At 42.6% G+C, this 20,428-nt stretch overlaps 2 protein-coding genes and 1 long non-coding RNA gene across 3 annotated transcripts; 2 read left to right on the forward strand and 1 right to left on the reverse strand.

The window, feature by feature from the left end:
* Positions 1-652: 652 nt before the first annotated feature.
* On the reverse strand, positions 653-4,815 carry LOC127609316 (uncharacterized). Its single transcript, XR_007964535.1, has 3 exons — positions 4,487-4,815; positions 3,666-3,774; positions 653-1,933 (listed from the first exon to the last, which is right to left on the reverse strand). It is a non-coding gene; the product is annotated as an uncharacterized LOC127609316 (long non-coding RNA).
* Positions 4,816-4,996: 181 nt separating this feature from the next.
* ppp5c (protein phosphatase 5, catalytic subunit) lies at positions 4,997-12,085 on the forward strand. Its single transcript, XM_052078978.1, has 13 exons — positions 4,997-5,160; positions 6,000-6,241; positions 7,024-7,171; positions 7,690-7,811; positions 7,888-7,953; positions 8,601-8,699; positions 9,170-9,275; positions 9,359-9,501; positions 9,802-9,889; positions 9,969-10,009; positions 10,109-10,287; positions 10,371-10,452; positions 11,130-12,085. Exons 1-13 carry the CDS (start codon positions 5,064-5,066, stop codon positions 11,190-11,192), a joined length of 1,476 nt encoding a protein of 491 aa, XP_051934938.1. The 5' UTR covers positions 4,997-5,063; the 3' UTR covers positions 11,193-12,085.
* Positions 12,086-12,850: 765 nt separating this feature from the next.
* On the forward strand, positions 12,851-18,496 carry LOC127609212 (THAP domain-containing protein 5-like). Its single transcript, XM_052079033.1, has 5 exons — positions 12,851-13,052; positions 14,506-14,689; positions 15,612-16,156; positions 16,591-16,777; positions 18,153-18,496. The coding sequence occupies exons 1-5, from the start codon at positions 12,979-12,981 to the stop codon at positions 18,267-18,269; spliced, it is 1,107 nt and encodes a 368-aa protein (XP_051934993.1). The 5' UTR covers positions 12,851-12,978; the 3' UTR covers positions 18,270-18,496.
* Positions 18,497-20,428: the final 1,932 nt, after the last annotated feature.

Genomic DNA, 20,428 nt, shown 5'->3' on the forward strand with positions numbered 1-20,428 from the left:
TTTTTAATACCGTAATTTGCAAAACGTAAACTGCAAAATAGTGATAGATGACTCTTGTGACTTTTGGGACACCCTACAATGTGTATCTTAAATTAACAGACTAACTAACAAAATAACTTTAGTTATCAAGGTGAGTTAGTCATAAACTAGGAAATGTTCAGTGACAATGATTTATATAAGTACGACGTATCTTGACTGTTTCAGTGAGAAAGTTGAAAACGAGACGGTAACACACGCAAGTGTTGATAACCGCTGTTGGCTAAAATATTTACGATTGCACAACCAGCGATAAGATAAGTTGGGATCCTTAAAGTATGTAAACTTTGGCAAACTCATCTTATCTTTCAGCTCAGGAGAGGAAGCCTCTGAAAAACAGCCCCAAGGGGATTCAAGAGCAAACACTATTTGGCTGTGGTTTTCCGTGCTGCACAATAATAATGACGAGGTCCGCATCGAGGTCCGTTTCACGAATCAGGTTTAGTAAAAACTCATGGTCTGTTAATCCTGAAATGAGGGTTTTCCGTTTCAAAAAGGGAGATGTTTTTTGTACAATGTCGGAGATGCTGAGCACTTTAGTAAGGCAGTTGTATGCAGAGTGGTCAGAAAAGTGTATTTTATAAGGCCTAACACACACATATTTGTCAATGTCTTAATATTTCATCTTCAGCTATTGCCAAGTGTGCCTCCGCGGTGTTGCACCTAAATGAAACGAATTAATAGGCTTGCATTCAAGCAGTTTTCCCTTCGTTATATTTTATGAGCCTGCAATGGACAACGTTGAAAGTTACACATTGCCCCAAGCGGCAAAGTTCTCCCACGCTGTCTCCCTCTCATTAGGATGTTGCACTTCTTCCTGAAGGTGTGTTCAAACTCGTCGTATGAGCGCATTAATATTGCAGTTTGAGTTAGATAAAAAAACTCTCCGCTTCCCCGTTGTCATGGTGATTCGTCAAATCGAGGATCCATCGATGATAGCTTTTCATAGTTTTGGTGCGCGCGCTTAATTCCAGGGAAAGACACTCCCAGTTGATTACACTGATTCAAAACAGCTGTTCTGGCCCGGAAACTCCGATTTTCCTATCTCAGAATAGATCAATTTAGGGTTCAGGATTAGACACAGAGTTTGTTGAACCTGCTTTGTGAATCGGACCCCAGGTCTATGTAATGTATACCGCCTTCAATCTAAAGGCCTCATCCTTCACTGGAACCGCGGCCCAGGAATGTCACTCACGTTCCAGCGACCTTCATCTGTCTCTGTGATCGCTTGCTCCTTTTATGTTTGTTTAATTTTGTCAGGACCCCCCAGAGGCACCATGTTGGAGCATCGAGCGCCCAAGAGGACAGCAATCTTCCTCCTCCGCTACCCGGCTTGCCAGATTCCCTCCCACACCGTCTGTCCCACTCACTGTCTGCGTCTCTACTATCGCATGCGCCGTTGACGTCAGCTCCGGTCCCACTTTCGTCTATTTTTTTCCACCTACTAGTAAAAGAGACAGGAGACATGCTCCACTGCACGCAGTGGTTGGAAGTACTAATACAATAGTACCATAATTTGTCCCGTGACCAAGCATGAAACTCAAACTACTGGTGCGTCAAATCCAATTTTCCTATTGAAATGAAGTGAAATGCTGTTAATCCGGATGAATAGAATGTAAGTTAAATAAAAGAGGTTCTTGTGCACAAAGTATTAGAATGGATTTTCATTGAATCTCAATTTAACGGACTTGGAACCAACAGACCCTGGATTCAACAGACAGAAAATAGTGTCAAGACGTCCCAGTAAGCTTTCAAAGTCGAATAGTTCCAGAATTGGCCCTCATTGGCTGCAATCTGCCACAATGGCAGTAAACAGCACTTTGGTGCCACCAACAGAAACCGTCATCTCGCAGACAGAGTACAGTACTGCACATTCTCAATCCAGGTCACTGGCGTCCTTATGGGGCAGACAGGTTAGCAGGGGAAACAGAGAGACGCTGTCAGGCTGCTGAATAAAAATAACAACAATAATAATAATAATTAAATGATGTGATGTGTGTGATGGGAAAACAATTGTAAATAGCACTGCAATTTATCCATTTTGTATTTATATTGTACTTAATTGAACGGTGTTTGTTTGTTTTTTCTTCTTTCTTCTTTCTACCCACATTCCTGCTGCTGGAGGCTGTAAATTTCCCCAGTGTGGGACAAATAAAGGATATCTTATCTTATCAAATGTAATTGAAATCATAGACATTAGCATAGCACCATCGTCGCTACTCAGCTCAAAGAGATCATGTGTATATCGATCTGTTGTTTTATCTGGAATGTATTGTGAACACATTTTTGAGCATGCATTTTTTTTGGGTGCAGTACACTGTTCGTGTGTGTGTGCGTGTGTGTGTGTGTGAGAGAGAGAGAGAGAGAGAGAGAGAGAGAGAGAGAGAGAGAGAGAGAGAGAGAGAGAGAGAGAGAGTGTGAACACTTTATTCTGCAGAATCCAGTCGTAATGGAGTTCAAAAAGGGAAGTGTGCTAACATCACGGCTCAACCAACCAAATCCAACCACACTCACACTCCCTGCCCCGCCTAACACCACAGAGGTAAACTTTAGAATTTAACAGGTTTATATATAGTATATACAGTGTCTACTATGTCTAATATATCTATCTATCTATGTATATATTATATACTGTACATAGATGGAGAGAGATACACACACACACACACACACACTAACTCTATTGTAATGGACACGTTTAGGCTACAAAAAATATATATAAATCAATAATTTTGTACTGTATTAGATGTGTTGCACACAACATATACTTTGATGTAACAATCAGCTCTAACGGATGATCGCTGACCCTATATACTCCATTAAATTGAAGTTTCGCTGTAATTGAATTTATAGATACCGGTCAGTATACTTCAGAGTCTGTAGGTTTTTTTACCTCTACTGAAGCACAGAGTGAGAGTACTTTTGCTACCTCTTGTTGTATGACTCGAAGGGAGACACGAGTCATCGCTCTTCTGACTTAAGGGAAAGTTAGTGAACTCACACTGTAGGGTTAGTGAGTGTTCACCAGGGGGTCACCAGGAGTGACTCACCTGACTGCAGAGGCTCTTACTCTTGACTCTGGGATGTGCTTTGTGAGTCAGAGCAAGGAGAGCCGACTGGGCCATACTCCTCCATGTCACAGTAATTTATGAAACTCCTCATAGTCTCCTCATTAGCGAAGAAAGCCACAAGCATTTAAATCAAAAGTCGCGTTTTTCTTCCCGGGCGCCACTCTCATTAGTCTGTCCAGTGTAGTTATGGCGTGCTTTAAGTTGTGTTATGTTTCTGGCAAGTGACTTATTTTAAGGCAACAGAGCATTACATGCCAATTATGGGTGTGAGTATATGACATTAGGGACACTGGCTTTTCAGGTGAAATTTCAAGATGAACCTACAGTGGACTATGATCCTTAGAGGCGAACTAAATTTGACCTTCTCTCGGCTACACATTATAGAAAACAGCAATGTGGGCAAAAAAGCACTGAAATATTGAACAACGGGGCATGCTTCAAAATGTTTAGAGGACCAAAGTGGTGCATTTTAGGTCAATCCTGACATTTCATCTTAGAGCACAATTTCCCAAACCTTTTGTAAAAAGTCTGTGCGCATGTGTTCATGTGGATGCACACCTGCACTTTGTTTGTCCCCTTCACTCCGACATGTGTAGAGGCTGGAGGCCACTTGCTGCGCTCAGATGGCAGGAAACTTCTTGAGCAACATCCCCACGCCTGGAGGCATCTGGAATACGACCAAAGCATGTGTGAAGAACCACTTTTTTTGTTGTTTTGTTGCTTAGTTGTCTTTGTTCACATATGGATGCCAGGGACATATATTGACAGGCAAAACAACTGAATGCTCATCTACAACAACATGGCAAAAGCTACAATTCCATAACTAAACAGGCCACAATTTCACACTGAGTAAATAAGATGAGATCCTCTTAATTTCAGTACATAAATAAGATGCGATCCTCTTTATTTCAGTACAGTGCTATAGATAGATAGATAGATAGATAGATAGATAGATAGATAGATAGATAGATAGATAGATAGATAGATAGATAGATAGATAGATAGATAGATAGATAGATAGATAGATAGATAGATAGATAGATAGATAGATAGATAGATAGATAGATAGATAGATAGATAGATAGATAGATAGATAGATAGATAGATAGATAGATAGATAGATAGATAGATAGATAGATAGATAGATAGATAGATAGATAGATAGATAGATAGATAGATAGATAGATAGATAGATAGATAGATAGATAGATAGATAGATAGATAGATAGATAGATAGATAGATAGATAGATAGATAGATAGATAGATAGATAGATAGATAGATAGATAGATAGATAGATAGATAGATAGATAGATAGATAGATTTCTAATGTAAAATAATTTGGCTCAATTAATGTTGGGAAATACTGCTTTTAGTTACCTTTTGACACGATCTGGGGTTTCTGGTGAATGTCTTTAGCGTTCCCTACTGGTTGTTAGCGAAATGCACAACTAAACTATCGCCAAACAAGGAGGATAAAGATAACAAACAATACCAGTTTCCTCCTTTTTCATATCGTACTTTTGTGCTTTTTGTGTTCTAGGTAACGTTTGACTAACACATTCATTCTATGTACATTTACTATTACAATGGAGTGAAGCAAGTTTCCATGTCAATAGTGCTCCTTGCTGCTTTACAACGAGAAATACAATGAAAACGTACGTTTTTAATTCCAATTCATCTCATAAATATTTAACATACACATTTATTTTTTTAAATGACAATAATAAAAACTTTACATGTGTCCTTTATTGTGTTGTAGTTTTCTGTTATTTGTTTTAATAAATGTTAACAAACACATTAATTGTTTTTACTTACAATTTTAGTTAAGAAATGATATTTTAGCATATATTTTGGCTTATTTCCACGAAATAAACACACCAGAACAAAAGTTACTTCAGCTCGAGCAGGAAAACAATCATTGTCGCCACTTCGCGAACTTTGCGACAGTCCGTCAATGGCGCACGCGTCGCAATACGGCAGCGTGGAGAAGATGGCGGAGGGAGTAAACGATGCTGAGCTACTCAAGGAGAAGGCCAATAAATACTTTAAAGGTGAGTTGGCAGTACTGTCAAGTTGGCGACCGAACGCAGACAAAATCGTCTTCGCTCTTCCCGTCGGGGAGTGAAATGTTGCCATTTAAACGGCCCCGATCACAGCCCCACGTCAAGTGAAGCCAGGATAGCGAGGCATGCTAACGCATGAAGCCCATTCATTGGACTCTTAAAAGCAATTAGCCTTCTTGGCTAGCTGCGGCTAACGCAATCTTAAACCACGTGAGTCATTGTCCGGTGCAAGTCAAGTTCACTTCACAGTCACTTTCAATCCGCGTCGGTAGTTCAGCTACATGGCCGATTATTTGGCAAGATTTTTAACACGATTGACGCGACTTGGCGTGCGAAGAAGTTGCTAGAATATTCCGTTAATCAGTGAAAGCATCATGTGATCGGCGGCGTTCAACGTCAACGGCAGCCGCTCCTCGCTAATGTAATCTGTAATAAACTGGACACACTTTTATGTATTCTTAACTGAAGACCAAACATAACTGCCAAGATCCCCAAATACAATAGGAGTTGGATTTTTTTATTTTCGTAGTGGGTTAACAAAAACAGCCGTCATATTAGAATAAATTTGTATTTTTAAGCAAGGGTACTAATGCTATGTAAGATAAACGTTTAACAAGTGAATAAAATAATATACTGTGGTTAATTGTTCCTTCTAGAAGAAGGGCATTTAATTGTTCTAGCTGTCACTTTACATCGCTGGCATAGATAGGCAAAGATAGATACATTATTATTGAGAACGGAATCATTTTCAGACCCATTAAATGTATGTTGTTTCGAGAATTGCAGTGCAATTGCAAACACTATTACGCTACGTCTGTGTTTTGCAGATAAAGACTACGAAAATGCAATCAAGTACTACTCGGAGGCCTTGGAGCTCAATCCAACCAATGCAATCTACTACAGCAACCGCAGCCTGGCGTACCTGCGCACCGAGTGCTATGGCTACGCTTTGGCAGATGCGACCAAGGCGCTGGATATTGACAAGAACTACATCAAAGGCTATTACCGACGGGCCACCTCCAACATGGCACTGGGCAAGTTCAAGGCTGCACTCAAGGACTACGAGACGGTAAGATGGTCTGAAGAAGAGGAACCTGAAAGACCTCGTGAGGACTGCACGCAGCTAATCCCCATTTTGAAAGAGGAATAATCTGCTAATCCTGTGGTGATTCTAGAGTGTCGAGCGTGCGAGTGTCGAGCGTGCGAGTGTCGAGCGTGCGAGTGTCGATGTCATGTCTTATGTTGGCATATTAAGAGTAATTAAGAGTAGTAATCCACTTGAGGGCCTCTGCTATCACTTTCAATAAATAACCTTGTCTTATCAATGATTCATACATTTTCCGATCCACTTTATCCTCACAAGGGTTGTGGGAGGTGCTGGAGCCTATCCCTGCTGTTTTTGGACAGTAGGCAGGGGACACCCTGAACCGGTTGCTAGCCAATTGCAGGGCACACAGAGACGATCAACCATCCGCACTCTCACTCACACCTAGGGTCAATTAGCGTGTCCACTCAGCCTGCCTTGCATGTTTTTGGAATGTGGGAGTAAACCGTAGTACCCGGAGAAAACCCACGCTGGCACGGGGAGAATTATGCAAACTCCACACAGGAAGGCCGTAGCTGGAATCGAACCCGGTACCTCTCCACTGTGAGGTTGACGCGCTAACCATTCGACAACATATACAGACTGACTAAAATAAAGCAATGACGTTTTGTAGTAAAAATACAGTTTTGTTTAGTGAATTTTGGTGAGTGTCAATTACTCACATTTTTCACGTCGGGTTTGTTCTTATTTTTGGGGAAGACTGGAATAAAGTCACACAAGAGCTAAAATGTGTTATATGACGACAGGTAGTGCGCGTTCGACCGAACGACAAGGACGCAAAGATGAAGTACCAGGAATGTAACAAGATCGTCAAGCAGAAGGCATTCGAGAGAGCCATCGCCAGCGACGAGATCAAAAAGTCAGTCGTTGACTCTCTGGACATTGAAAGCATGAGTAAGTGTGGGAAAATAAGTGTGAACATTACAATTGCTGCCAGCCGTTCTCTATATTATTTCATTTAATGTCCGACCCCCTTCAGCAAAACACCGGTATTGGTCCACCCCCTTTTCCCTGTATTCATGCTCCAAAACGACAACAAAAAAAGCCACGAGGAATCAAGTCATCAACTTCTTGTATTAAGACGTAAATGTGCATATAATAAGGGCCCCACTGATTTACTGGCCTATCATGGCTCTTTTCAAATCGGCAAAACACAGCAGCAGATGACGACATTCAACTGCACTTTATTGCCAATGAAGACATCACGTTTGGCTTTGGTATTGTGGAGTTGAAATTGTCATGATGCCTAGAACTATGATGCACACAACTTGTCAAATAGACAAATGTCTTGCTCTCAAAACAACACGAGCAATGAAATATATTCATTGTCAGCATTGATATCCAGGCAAAGAATGTGAATGTTCAGATTTGCGTCATCCTCGCTCTAAAATGATGCCGCTCTCGTGTCGCAGCCATCGAGGACGATTACACGGGGCCCAAACTGGAAGAGGGCAAGGTCACCCTGAAGTTCATGAAGGAAATGATGGACTGGTTCAAAGAGCAGAAGAAACTGCACAGAAAGTGCGCCTATCAGGTACAGATGGCGTCGCTCGCATTGAAAAGCGCTGAGACGGACAAGCAGATGTGGAGTAAACTATTCTCCTTTGCAGATTTTAGTGCAAGTGAAAGACCTGTTATCCAAACTACCTAGTCTCGTTGAAGTAACATTACAAGAGGTGAGGATGTGTTTTTGGTCTTTATTTGTTTGTTTTTATTATTTATTTATTTTTGTGTGCGTAATGTTACTGTGCTACTGGTACGTTTCTCTGACGGCGTCATAATTCCCCATGACAAAAATGTGCATTTTAAGGTAATCGAAAGCTCGGAAGATGTCCGTAGGTGTGAATGTGAATTTGTGTTTGTGCCCCATGATCATGATGAGTTGGGACAAGTAGCCAAAAAATTGTACTCAAGTCGGAGTTCTGTTACTTGAGGAAAATATGATTCAAGTAAAAGTGAAAAGTAGTCCTCCACGCAACCACATGAATAAGAGTAAATGAATTCCGCAAAAGCATTGAAGTACTGAGGAACCTCGTACCATGCTTCACGTAAATGGTCTTAGCTCACTATCTTCATTTGTCATGTTAGCTGTCTTTTGTGTACCCTACATCTCTTTATATCAGAGTCTACATGGCTAAATGAACTTGTCGAGTTTGTCCATCTAAAAATCTGCAATTGATGTTGAAATGCAAACAAACCGATTACACAAAACCATCTCCTTACATCTAACATGGCAACAAAATCCGTTATTGATTCTTATTTTGTTTGATTCTTCTTTTGTTTCTGCCCTCAATCAATGTGATGTGTTGATTTACCCAAACAGGCTGAAAAAATGACCATTTGTGGCGACACGCATGGACAGTACTACGATCTCCTCAACATTTTCGAGTTGAACGGCCTGCCGTCGGAGAGCAATCCCTACGTATCCTTTTTGTCTCTGAATGCCGCTAATCCTTCAGTCTCAACTGTATTTATAGAGCACTTTCAAACAGCCATCGCTGCATACAAAGTGCTTTACATGGAGCAATTTAACATATACAAAAAACAGGAAAGCAAATCTGTAAAAAAGACGGTAGAAAGCACCGAACAGCAAAACCAAGAAGAAATCTAGTCATCCTGAGTCAAATGCTAAAGAATACAAGTGAGTTTTGAGGCGGGTTTTGAAGATGGGCAGTCGGGTTATATTACAGACTGGCTCAAGGTGAGGCCAAGGTGAAAATGTGCTGATCTTAAGCACATTCATATGCATTTTTATTCGTTTCAATAGGGAATTATGATTTGGCATACAACTTTTTGAATTACGAGCATGATACGGGAATGAATTCATATCTCAAGGCGCCACTGTATTGTATATCGATTTGCAAAAAATCTTCTTAACCTGGATGACCTCAGCTGTTCAATGGTGACTTTGTAGACCGCGGCTCATTTTCTGTAGAGGTCATCCTCACCCTGTTTGGCTTCAAGCTGCTCCTCCCCGACAACTTTTACCTGCTTCGAGGTAAGCGTTAAACATGCGCGTCCTCAACCCAATTTCGCCTTCTGCTGGGCTCAACGATAACCTTAAAGATGGCCGACCCGCAGGTAACCACGAGACGGACAACATGAACCAGATGTACGGCTTTGAGGGGGAGGTGAAGGCCAAGTACACGGCGCAGATGTTCCAGCTCTTCAGCGAGGTCTTTCAGTGGCTGCCGCTCGCGCAGTGCATCAACAGCAAAATACTGGTAGGCAGAGCCACAATGTAGAAAATGACATCAACAGAGTTGGCACGTTTGCATTTTTTTTAAACACGAGAAGCAAACGTAGCAGTCTGAATTTTCAGTCTTTATGCATAATTGCCCGTTTTATCTGCAGTACAGGAATGGAATGAGTGCACAGACTCCTTTGTCATTCACCTATTTTCTCTTTCTGGTTTACTCTTAAAGGGGCAGCGTGCATATCACCTGATGCTAAAATCTGGTGTTTTGTCAAAGTGTTTGATTCTAAGTAATGAACAGCCCGGATCTCATTTTGTTGTGCCCCAGGTGATGCATGGCGGACTATTCAGTGAAGATGGCGTCACGTTGGAGGATCTCAGAAAGATCGAGCGGAACAGACAGCCACCAGACTCGGGTGTGTGTGTGCGTTTGTGTGTGAGAGAGAGAAAGAAAACGCTGTTCATCAACACACATCTTCCTCATGTGTCTCTCAGGTCCAATGTGTGACCTGCTCTGGTCCGACCCTCAGCCTCAGGTTAGCACAATCCTCTAACCCCATTTGCTTCTCATAACGTGCCCCGCCCTTCCTCCCCGGATGATTTGATGAAGAAATGAACATGTGTGTTTAATGCAGAACGGCCGGTCGATCAGCAAGCGAGGCGTGAGCTGTCAGTTCGGGCCCGATGTGACGGATCGCTTCCTGGATCAGAACAAGCTGGATTTCATTATCCGGAGTCACGAAGTCAAGGCGGAGGGCTACGAGGTCACTCACTCAGGGAAGTGCATCACCGTCTTCTCGGCACCCAACTACTGGTGAGCATCTCTCGTCCCGTTTTTTGTGACCAAGTGCCGGCCGGCCCTTAACATTGGTCTGTGGGTCTTCTGCCTTCCCACAGTGACCAGATGGGAAACAAAGGAGCTTTTATCCGCCTCAGGGGATCCGACCTTAAGCCAGAGTTCCACCAGTTCACTGCTGTGGTCGGTATCGTGTAGATTTACACTCCGTGCGGTGAAAACGGCTTTATTTGTGTTGAAAAATGGTGCTTGTTCCTAACCGTCAGTTCCGCAGGCACTTTGGTGCCTATGCCAATATGCTGCATATTTTACGTTTCCCTGCTCCATCACACCTGACTCAAATGATCAGCTCATCACCAAGCACCGCCGAAGCGTGATAACAATTCTGATCAAATTAATCAAGTGTGTTGGAGGAGGGAAACATCTAAAACATGCCAATTCTCTCGAGGACCTGTTTTTGGAGTGTAGGTCATCTGCCACCATGGCGGCGATGATTACTGACTCGGCAAGTCGGCAACGTTTTAAGCCACACGCGTAACCAGACGGATCTTGTTGCTAGCTAGCTAGTTGTGGCGTAAGTAGCACGGAGTTTGCTATGACCACATAGGTCCCACAGATAGGTGATGTAAGCCCCTTCCACAAATGTTAACATGCGTCCTTCCAGCCCAATAAAGCCTCATGGGACAGTCTCTGTGGTTCTGGGAAAACTTAAAGACCCGTGATTCTCAGATTTGCTCTTCACTATGTTTTGATGAGGCACAAAATGTGAATACTGAGAAACAAACTGCGATGCAAAACTGCTGATTTCTCACCATGGTTTTATTTCTTATGGATGGCTTCTTCCTCACTTTGCCTTCCAGCCTCATCCGAATGTCAAGCCCATGGCGTATGCCAACACGCTAATGCAGCTGGGGATGATGTAGACCCAAGACAAAGTCGGTCCGCCAAGACCACCGGACGCGTCCCACTTCATGCCCTTCAGTGCTCCCCGACTCCCACTTGGGCCTCAGGGATCTCGCTCCCTCTAGCTATTTGAGGGAGATCCCTTAGACCCCCTCGCCTGGTCCACAAGGTTACCACTTCCAAACTGGAAAACACTTCCACCGTTCGCTCGCCTCATACATGAATACAACGCTCAGAATACCGGATGTGTCTCCGAAGTTTTTGTTTCAACTCTTTTAAATGGATCACCTATCTGGTTTTTACCAAAGATCTGTAGTGGAATGATAGTCAAGGGATCACCCAGGAGCGACTCTCAAAGAGTTAAGCGCGTGCTCTCCAAGATGGGTCAAGAGCGGCATTTCTGTCAGTGTTTAACAGTACTTTGTCTTTTTTCACGTTGTATTGCTTTTCAGGTATACGAGATCTCCATACATGTTAAGATCCCAGCTCGAAAAGAGAGACTGACTCTGGGTTCACGCCGAGGTGCTGTTTGCCATTTTTGACGTGTTAGCTGGAACGGACGTGGTCAATGTTTTATTTGCACTGCTTCTTCTTCCGGAGGAAGATACTGCTGCTTCCCCTAACCCCTTGATCTTTTCACCCCGGCAGCTCGCACACTGCCTCCACTCTCTGAATCCAAACACCCAACCTGTCACCCGGATTGTGGATTACCCTAGTAACACACAAAAAAAGTAAAAACGTCCAAAATGTAACCCTGTCTTGAAAACGCACAGCTGCATTGTCTAATGACCCTCTACTTTTTAGGTAAAGAAATACACTGATGTGTATGTATATATACTGTATCATTTATTGAGATTCCATGTAATGTTTGGAGAAAAAATAATAATAAAAATCAGACCAGAGATTTTATAAATGAGTCCATCCTTACTTGTGGAGGCTGTGGGAGGGCAATAAAAATGTATGTATGTGCAGTATTTTGAAAATTTGTACTTATTGCCTTACCCACTGGATCATTTTCAGTTCAGGTCAGAAGTAGTCACTGACATCATACCACCCGAATGTACCCTGGTTTGTACTGTTTGCAAATAAAAGGCCAGTTTATGCCATTTTTCATGTACATAGTCATCCAGGGAGACTGAAAAAAGTTACAAGCCTATGTCACTTAAGTAAGAAGTGCTCATCTGTTTAAGTGTAGGGAGTAAAAGTAAATTGTCCTAAAAAGTTACTTAGTAACGAAGAACTGGGTCGGTGGTCGATGGATTTAGATATTCCGCAGCAGTATTCACAAATCCACCCCACCCCACCCCTCCAAAAAAAGCAACCAAGAAAGTGAAAAGAGGATAAATAAACGAAGGACCAGCAGTTGGGGGGGGGGGCAATATTACATCTAAGCAGGAAGAAAAAGATACAGAATTTAACGTTTTTCCTGTTGTGCCCTGGCATTAAGTATAAATGTAATACAACAGCAGCTAGTTTCAGTCGTCTCTCACATTCACTTTAAAAAACTTGTAAGACTATCTTCATTATTTGATCAGGAAAAAAACTTCAGACGGGACATTTCAGACATGACATTTAAAGATAAAATGTGGGAGGATAAAAGTGACCCAAAAATAGTACAGTACAGGACAACCCCACCGTGTCAGTCGCCTGTATATGACGTTTACAAGCAGCTGATCTGGTCGCATCAATTTGGCGTCAACGACACGCACCGCGTTGTCAATACTGCATGAGTTTCACCTTGTTGTCAATGTGCCTGCACGCGCAGATAAAGCTGACCCGACGTGAACGACGTTGAGTAGGCTCAACATGCCCAAATATTGTTCGGTGCCAAACTGTAAGAATGACTCGGCGAGCGGCAGCGACCGAAAAAGCTTCTACAAGTAAGAAAGTTTAACGTCGTTTAATGTAAAGCCGTTTACGGTCGTCTGGGTGACCGCGCGTCTTTTTTTACTTGTCGGTTTTTTAACGCCAATTCAATGTTTCTTTTACACGTTTATTGCGAAAGTAAACAATAGACGGGTTTGTTTTATAACGCCCAATGAGGACTTGTACCGCGTCCTGGTTTTTGACCTTTGAGACCAGCTTTCGCTTTTGTTCATTCTTGAGTTACATGACGTGACGTTTTGTGTTGAGTGGCCACAGATTTTTTTTCAATCGTTTATTTATTGCTGCATTTCTAGTCTACTCTTTTCCAATACAATTTCCAGTTACATCTGCAACCTACAGTTATTCTTGTAATCTACCAGTTCCATGTTGCATTTCTTAGATGTTCCATATCGAGCTAATATTTAAATTTCTAATCTACTGTTTTCCTGTACTTCTGGTTACATTTCTAATTTACCATTTACATATACAACCCAAATGTTGCATTTATAATCTACTGTTTCCATAGTTACATTTACAGTGAATAAATTCCTTTTCATTTATATCATATACAGGTACATTCCATACACTACCTCCAATTTCTAATTCAATTTCTAATCTACTAGTTACATATACTGTACAACCAATTGTAACATTTTTAATATTCTAGTTCCATATTTCTCTCGTTGCATCATTTCCAGTATATTGGTTCCAAATTCCATTTTGTTAGATTTCTAATTTAATTTTATTGGTTCTGGATATTACCTGTGTTAGATTTCTAATATACTCGTCCCATATACTATCACGAATACATTTCTGATTTACTGGTTTTATATAACTCCAGTTACCGGTACATTTCAAGTCCACCATTTCCATATACAAATTTTGGTACATTTGCAATCTACTCATTCTATGGTTACCTTTCAAAGGTACTTGTTCCATTTACAACTCATGTTACATTTCTAAACTATTAGTTTCATTGACAAACTGTGTTATATTTCTAAACTACCAGTTTTATGCATAACCCCCATTTATTTTTCTCATCCACTAGTTTCACGTACCTCTTGTTTTTATGTAATCTCGTAGGTCCACATACAACCCTTTGTGACATTTCTAATCTACAGTTCCATTTATAATCTATTTTTACATTTCTAATCTACTGACTCCAGAGAGTTGGCACTCAAATTTACTGTCTTGTTATGCTCCCTTTGTTACATTTCTAACCGACCAGTTCCATGCCACACCTCAAATTACATTTTACATTTACCATACTCGTTTCATATACCTCTGGTGTCATTTCGAATTACTGGCTCCATATACAATCTTTTGTTTCATTTGTAATCTACTCTGTCTATATTGAACACGTGTTACATTTCTCATCCACTAACTCCAATCCAATGTCCATTTAAAATACTAATCGACCTCTTCCACATCTGTTAAGAGTGCATCTTGTACTTGGACATACTGTAGGTTCCCGCTGCAGGATCCTGAGCGGCTGCAGCAATGGCTGAGGAACATCGGCCGGGACAACTGGATCCCCTCTCGGCACCAGTACATCTGCCATGAGCACTTTGCGTCATCATGCTTCAAGGTACGCTGGGGGATTCGCTACCTGGAGAGCGACGCTGTGCCTACAGTTTTCCGGAGGGTCGAGGTATAACAGGAATTAAAACACGACCAGACACAACAACACCAGTTTCACTGTTTGCTAATCTGCTACTTCCACATACAATTTGGAGTAATTTTAATCTGCAAATGCTCAAAACAAAATCCTACCTGCTACATTTTTAATTCCTTTAGGTCCATACAGGTCTCCTTAAATTTCTAATCTCGTTTTTATGTGTATTATTTTGTTACATTTCTAATCTGCTGGTTTCAGATACAATTTATGTTGCATTTTTAATCAATTGATTCTGTGTTTACTTTTCAAAAAGTGCTCCATATATTTCCTGTATTAGCTTTCTATTCAATTTGTTCCTGTTACAAATTATTTTTGTAATTTTACCAATTCTGCATTTTTTTCTTACATTACAAATCCGCCATTTCCCTGGATACATCACCATTTGTTTAGTTTGGTGATCTAGTTACCGATACCTCTATTTGGATTTCTAATCTCCTGACTCCATATACCGTACCTCAACAATACATTTCTAATTCAGTAACACCATATACTGTATTGCCTTTTGATACATTACTAATCGACTGATCGTGTCCTTAATTTTTCTCATCAATTGGTTCCCAATATCACCAATGTGTAGTCTTCTGATTACCATTGTTTCTTTCAAGTCTATTACTTACATATGACACTTGTTTTATATTTCCTAGACACTCATTTAATTCAATGTATGAAAAAAATGGATTAAATTGTTACTCTATTCGACCTGTTTCTCCATTCTGGGACAAATAAAGGTGTTCTTATCTTATATTATATTATCTGTTGTGTACTAACTGCATTACATCACCTAGTTATGTAACTCCACTTGATCTACCGGTTCCATCCATAACCTTTTGTTGTTACTTTTCTCATCCACTGATTCCAATATACAAACAATATCAATGCCAATGCATCTTTCTAGAAACGCAAAGTGATGGCTGAGAAGGAGAAGAAAGCCAAAGTGCTTCGCAGGGAAGCCGTCTTGGTTGAGGACCCCAGCCTATGGGCTGCGGTGGGCGGGTCAAAAGTGGCTGCTGACCTCCCTTACCTACCTACGCTACCTGCCATACCTCCCTTACTGCAGCCAATGGATGGGCACCATGACGGCGAGCTGCTTCTGCTGCCCGGCGATTGCCAAGAGGAGCTGGCGGGCACCTTTCTCACCTGCCCCCTTAGGCTTGGGGTCCAAGAGATGCCCGCGGAGGAGTCGTGCCAAACTCAGGTCATAGCCTACTTGGAGTCCATACCGAATGATCTCCCTGGCCACGTGGTGGTCTCCTCGGACACCGTGCTATCATCCGCTCTTAGCCCCGAACCCATCGCTTCCACATTGCCTATTGTCTCCAAACACGCACCACGGCCGCCACCATCGATGCCACTCCTGCTTGAGGTGGACGGAGGCTACAACCAGCAGGATGATGATGACTATGATGTAGAGAGCCAGGACCACCAACTGGAGGAGCACTGGTGAGATGTGTGTACGTGCGTGCGTGTTTTTGTTTTTTCTTCAGCCAGTGCAGGCCAGGATTTCCCCTATACTGTATATATCTCTATCTCGCTCTCTCTCAAGAGGGAGAGAGAGAGAGGTCTGTGTGTGCCGATGCTACATTGTAGCTGTTCGTAGTAACGAGATAGTAGCTTTGAACAATGGCCCCCCACAAAAATGAACACATAGCATGGAACAGAAAACCTGGAGCATACGAAGCATCTCGAGTGCAAAAAAAAAAAACATCTAGAAAATATTTCTGTCGTGCTTGTTTTTTTTATGTTTTTAATTTTGACCTAGACCAGTGTTAGAAAATGACTACGAGAGCTAAACAAAGGCCGGAGACATGGATGAACTTGAGCGTGCGTCCTGCTTACGGTGATTTCTGCGCGTTTACATGTGATTTGCGGGACAGCTACCACAAGCACCGTCTGAGTAAGGAGCAGCTGGAGGCACTCGTGGCTGAGCTGCAGAAGAAGGTGAAGGTCCTGCAGCAGAGGCACCGGCGCCACCTGGACAAGCTGCTGGGCCTGGAGAATGCCGTCAGTCAGCTGATGCAGAAAAACCTCATGACTGAAGAGCGACTGCAGCTTCTAGAGAGGGTAGGATGGTCTCTCACACAGTCACTCTCATATATTATCTCTCACTCTTCATACTATTTCACACACATTCACTCTCACCTGACTATCTCTCACACACTCGCATAGACTGGCTATTACAAACAATCACTCGCTGACAATGTCTCCTCTCACACATCACACACTTTCTCACTGCCATTCTCTCATTATTCGCCCTTGCACCACTCTATCACTCCCTCACACTCATGCACGCTATCTTAAACAATTCATTTTAGTCACACTGTCTCACAACTTAATTCCTAAACTCACAATTTCACTCTCGTTTCCACACGCACTCTCGTTTCCACACTGTTTTGAAACACTTCTGATACTCAATTTGAATGAATATCAAGTTTTATAAAGGATCATCTGAGATAGGCACTCAGAAATAACGACAAGACACTTCTGGCTACCAACAATAGGCACTTTATTGGTCCCACACAGAAATGATAACACAGTTCAAACAAGTTGTATGAAGCTAAAGAACTCTTACCGTATGCCATTAGGGTGGAGAGCCAACACCCTCAGCAGAGTGAGCTTCAATACGAGCTGGGCGTTTCGTACGTTAACCCACAGCGGACTCTGCTGAGGAGCATCGCTCCCCTCCTTTTATCCTCTAAAGTGTGTGCATCGGGAGGGGTGAGTGGCCATTCTCATCCCTCCCTACGCCACACTGTTTGTTGTGTAATCAAGTGGCATTGATCACAATCAAGTTTTGACAATTCAAGCAAAGTAGACTATGAAGTCGTCAAAGCAGGCTAAATAGTTTATCTCTGAGGTCGTCAAAGCAGGCTCCAGAGTCCATCTCTGAAATTGCTTAGGCAAGCAAGTCACCAAGTCATGCAATCATCTCAAAGCAGTTTTTCACTGAGAAGATATACATTGATTAAAGAAAACATCACAAAATATCTTAATATACCACACACTCTCACACTAATCTCTTTCACAACCACTTTCTCCTCATTATCCCATCCATTCAGTCTTAAACTCACTGTCATACATGTTCACTCACACACACTTTTTCACATCTTACATTTCACTCACCTGCACACACACACGCACGCACACACGCACACACACACACACACACACACACACACACACACACACACACACCATCTCTAATAACAATCACTCTCACACTTTCGCCGTACACATCACACGGTCACACTTTCTCACGCTTATACTCCTTTTATGACATGAATACTCTTTCCCGTCTCTGTCACTCGCACACTCTCGGTCGCCAACAGCCACACATCTCACACAAATACCCTCTCTCTTACCGTTACTCTAACACTCTCTCTTTCTCAAGCTTGCTGCACAGTTGGTATCATTTCTTCTATATGCTGACTACCTCCAGGCGGAGATCCAGAGTAGCGCCAGCGTGTGCGACACAGGCGAAACTGTGGCCATCATCTATGAGGAGGACGAAGCAGCCTATTTCTATACTCTCAGTGATGGCGAAGAGAAACTTTGAAGGTCACATCTGAGTGCCACTTTCTGTTTGTTTGTTTTGTTCCTTTACTCACAAATCGTGGTTTATTCTGATTTTGGGGGACTGTTCTCAATGGGTCTTTTTTTTTAAGTTAGTTTTTTTTCTCAATTTTTCGATTTCACCCTTTTTAATTTCCCACAACCACTTTTTCCTCTCACCTATTTAAGTGTCTTTGTCATAACATAAATTGAATTAAAACTTTCATTCACTTGTGCTGGTTGTGTTGATCATGTTTGCAACATTTTGTGAAATTTCTGCTCTTTTAGTTCCGTATACAAAATGTGCTACATTTCAAATCTATTGTTTGCAGTACAATTTTTGCGCTAGAGAACAGGTTCAGAGGGTGCCCGCGGGGCTTGCGCCATAGGAGCAGGGTTGGGGCTTTGTACTGCTGGCAGAGAGCCTTGCCTTATCAGCCCGCCGCCATAGAGGTTGGGGAGAACAGGTACTGTACTGGGGAAGGTAAACTAGCAGAAGCATGACGACCGGGAGGAGGTGAAGAAGCAGACAATGAACGAGGTGATGATAAAGACGGGGCTTGGGGGCAGGTTCGGAATGACATGATTTATAAAAGGCGGGATTACAGGTGGAAACAGAACTTTCCCCCTGGGCCCCTACGTTGGCCACCCTGCGGAGGTCCCGGATAAATGGCTAATCGGCCACTCAAGTCGCTGAAGGGGAGGGTTCTACGGTGGACACTGAGTGATCATCAACAGAAAATCAAGCCAAAATCTGACAAGGGTTCCAGTAACGACTGGGGAAATAACCAGGAAACCCAAAATCTGTGTCAAAATCGGAATCAGAAAGGAGGCTAACCAAATCAGGGCATCTTCACAATCAGAAAAATCAGGCTAAAAATGGAACGTGGAGGTGAGTGTGAAAAACTAGGACAAGTCGAGTGTACAGGTGAGAGAGACATATAGGAAAAGACAGAGCTGACACTTAAGGGTGTGGGGCGGTCGGCAGTGCTGAGGGCGGTAGAACCGGGGCTTGTGACAGCCCGGGCAACCCATCGAGAAGGAGCGACGCGGCACCAAACAACAGCCTGTGAGACGAACACTCCCTGGTGGGCGGTGGAGGGATAGTTAGGAGCAGTTAGATGATTCTGCGGCTCGATGGATAGTGCCTGCCTGAGTCTGCCGGGTCCAAGACTGGTCAGTACGTACTGTCACGTTAAGGGCGGAATTAGGACCCAGAAGCAGACATGACACGGAAGTAAAAGTCTTTCCCAACGAAAATACAAAGTAAGTACAGAGAGCAGGGCCGGATGCAGAAGACACACAAGAAAGCCGACACTCTGGTAGAAAGCTCGATGTACCGACAACATGCCACTGAGTAATCAAGCTTGTATACTGGAAGATATCAGGCCTATATGACACAATAAAAATAACACTATGAAGCCCCACAGCAACTGCATAACAATTGATACATTCAGGAACAACCAGTCACAACATACTGTGTATAATGCGTTAAACCAGCATTTTTTTTAAATGTTCTCCACTGGATTTGGTTAAAGTCTAATATCTCCGTGACCACTGGTGGGCAGTAAAGATCTTCAATCTGTTTTGCCTCAATCTAGGCATTGGGAATACATTGGCTCATATCCACCAACAGCTTCTCTTTAAGGTCACAGAAGTTCTGTTTTTTGTTGGGGAGAGCGAGGGCGTTGTTTATTTTTAAAACCAAGAACCTGGTCTGCCATACAGCTTCCGTCCCAACCTGAGCATCCCGGCGCTGGGCTGCTGTCTGTGCTTTCTACTGGAATTTAAGGGAGGGATTCTTATGCCTCTTTTTATCTGGCCTTAAACGTTATCAGCAGGAATTAACTCACATTTGCCTTCGCAGCGCTGAGCTAATGGGCCTGACGTTCCAACAGAACACACCCAGCACCCCCCCCCCACCCCCCACACACACACGTTGTCGGTACACTCTGACCCCAACAAAGTAATACACTGTGTTCTGTGCTCCTTTCTTTGACTGCACGTGTGCTTCCCATTTGTACTTTTTCCGAACATGTTTTTGCTGTGTACGTACATCAATTGCTGAATTCAAATTGCTGCAGTCGTATTGTGTGAACAACCGTGACAGGCCCTGCATTTGGTACTTGGTCCTTCAGTTGAGACTGATGCACTCTAACTCAC

Source organism: Hippocampus zosterae, chromosome 10 (assembly GCF_025434085.1).
Source record: "Hippocampus zosterae strain Florida chromosome 10, ASM2543408v3, whole genome shotgun sequence".
Taxonomy (NCBI): Eukaryota; Metazoa; Chordata; class Actinopteri; order Syngnathiformes; family Syngnathidae; genus Hippocampus; species Hippocampus zosterae.

Coding starts and splice junctions, on each gene's coding strand:
- ppp5c (XM_052078978.1), top strand. CDS start 5,064: ATGGCGCACGCGTCGCAATACGGCAGCGTGGAGAAGATGGCGGAGGGA. Junction 7,954..8,600: donor TTGAAGTAACATTACAAGAG/GTGAGGATGTGT, acceptor TTACCCAAACAG/GCTGAAAAAATGACCATTTG. Junction 10,288..10,370: donor TTCTCGGCACCCAACTACTG/GTGAGCATCTCT, acceptor GCCTTCCCACAG/TGACCAGATGGGAAACAAAG.
- LOC127609212 (XM_052079033.1), top strand. CDS start 12,979: ATGCCCAAATATTGTTCGGTGCCAAACTGTAAGAATGACTCGGCGAGC. Junction 14,690..15,611: donor CAGTTTTCCGGAGGGTCGAG/GTATAACAGGAA, acceptor GCATCTTTCTAG/AAACGCAAAGTGATGGCTGA. Junction 16,778..18,152: donor GACTGCAGCTTCTAGAGAGG/GTAGGATGGTCT, acceptor GACTACCTCCAG/GCGGAGATCCAGAGTAGCGC.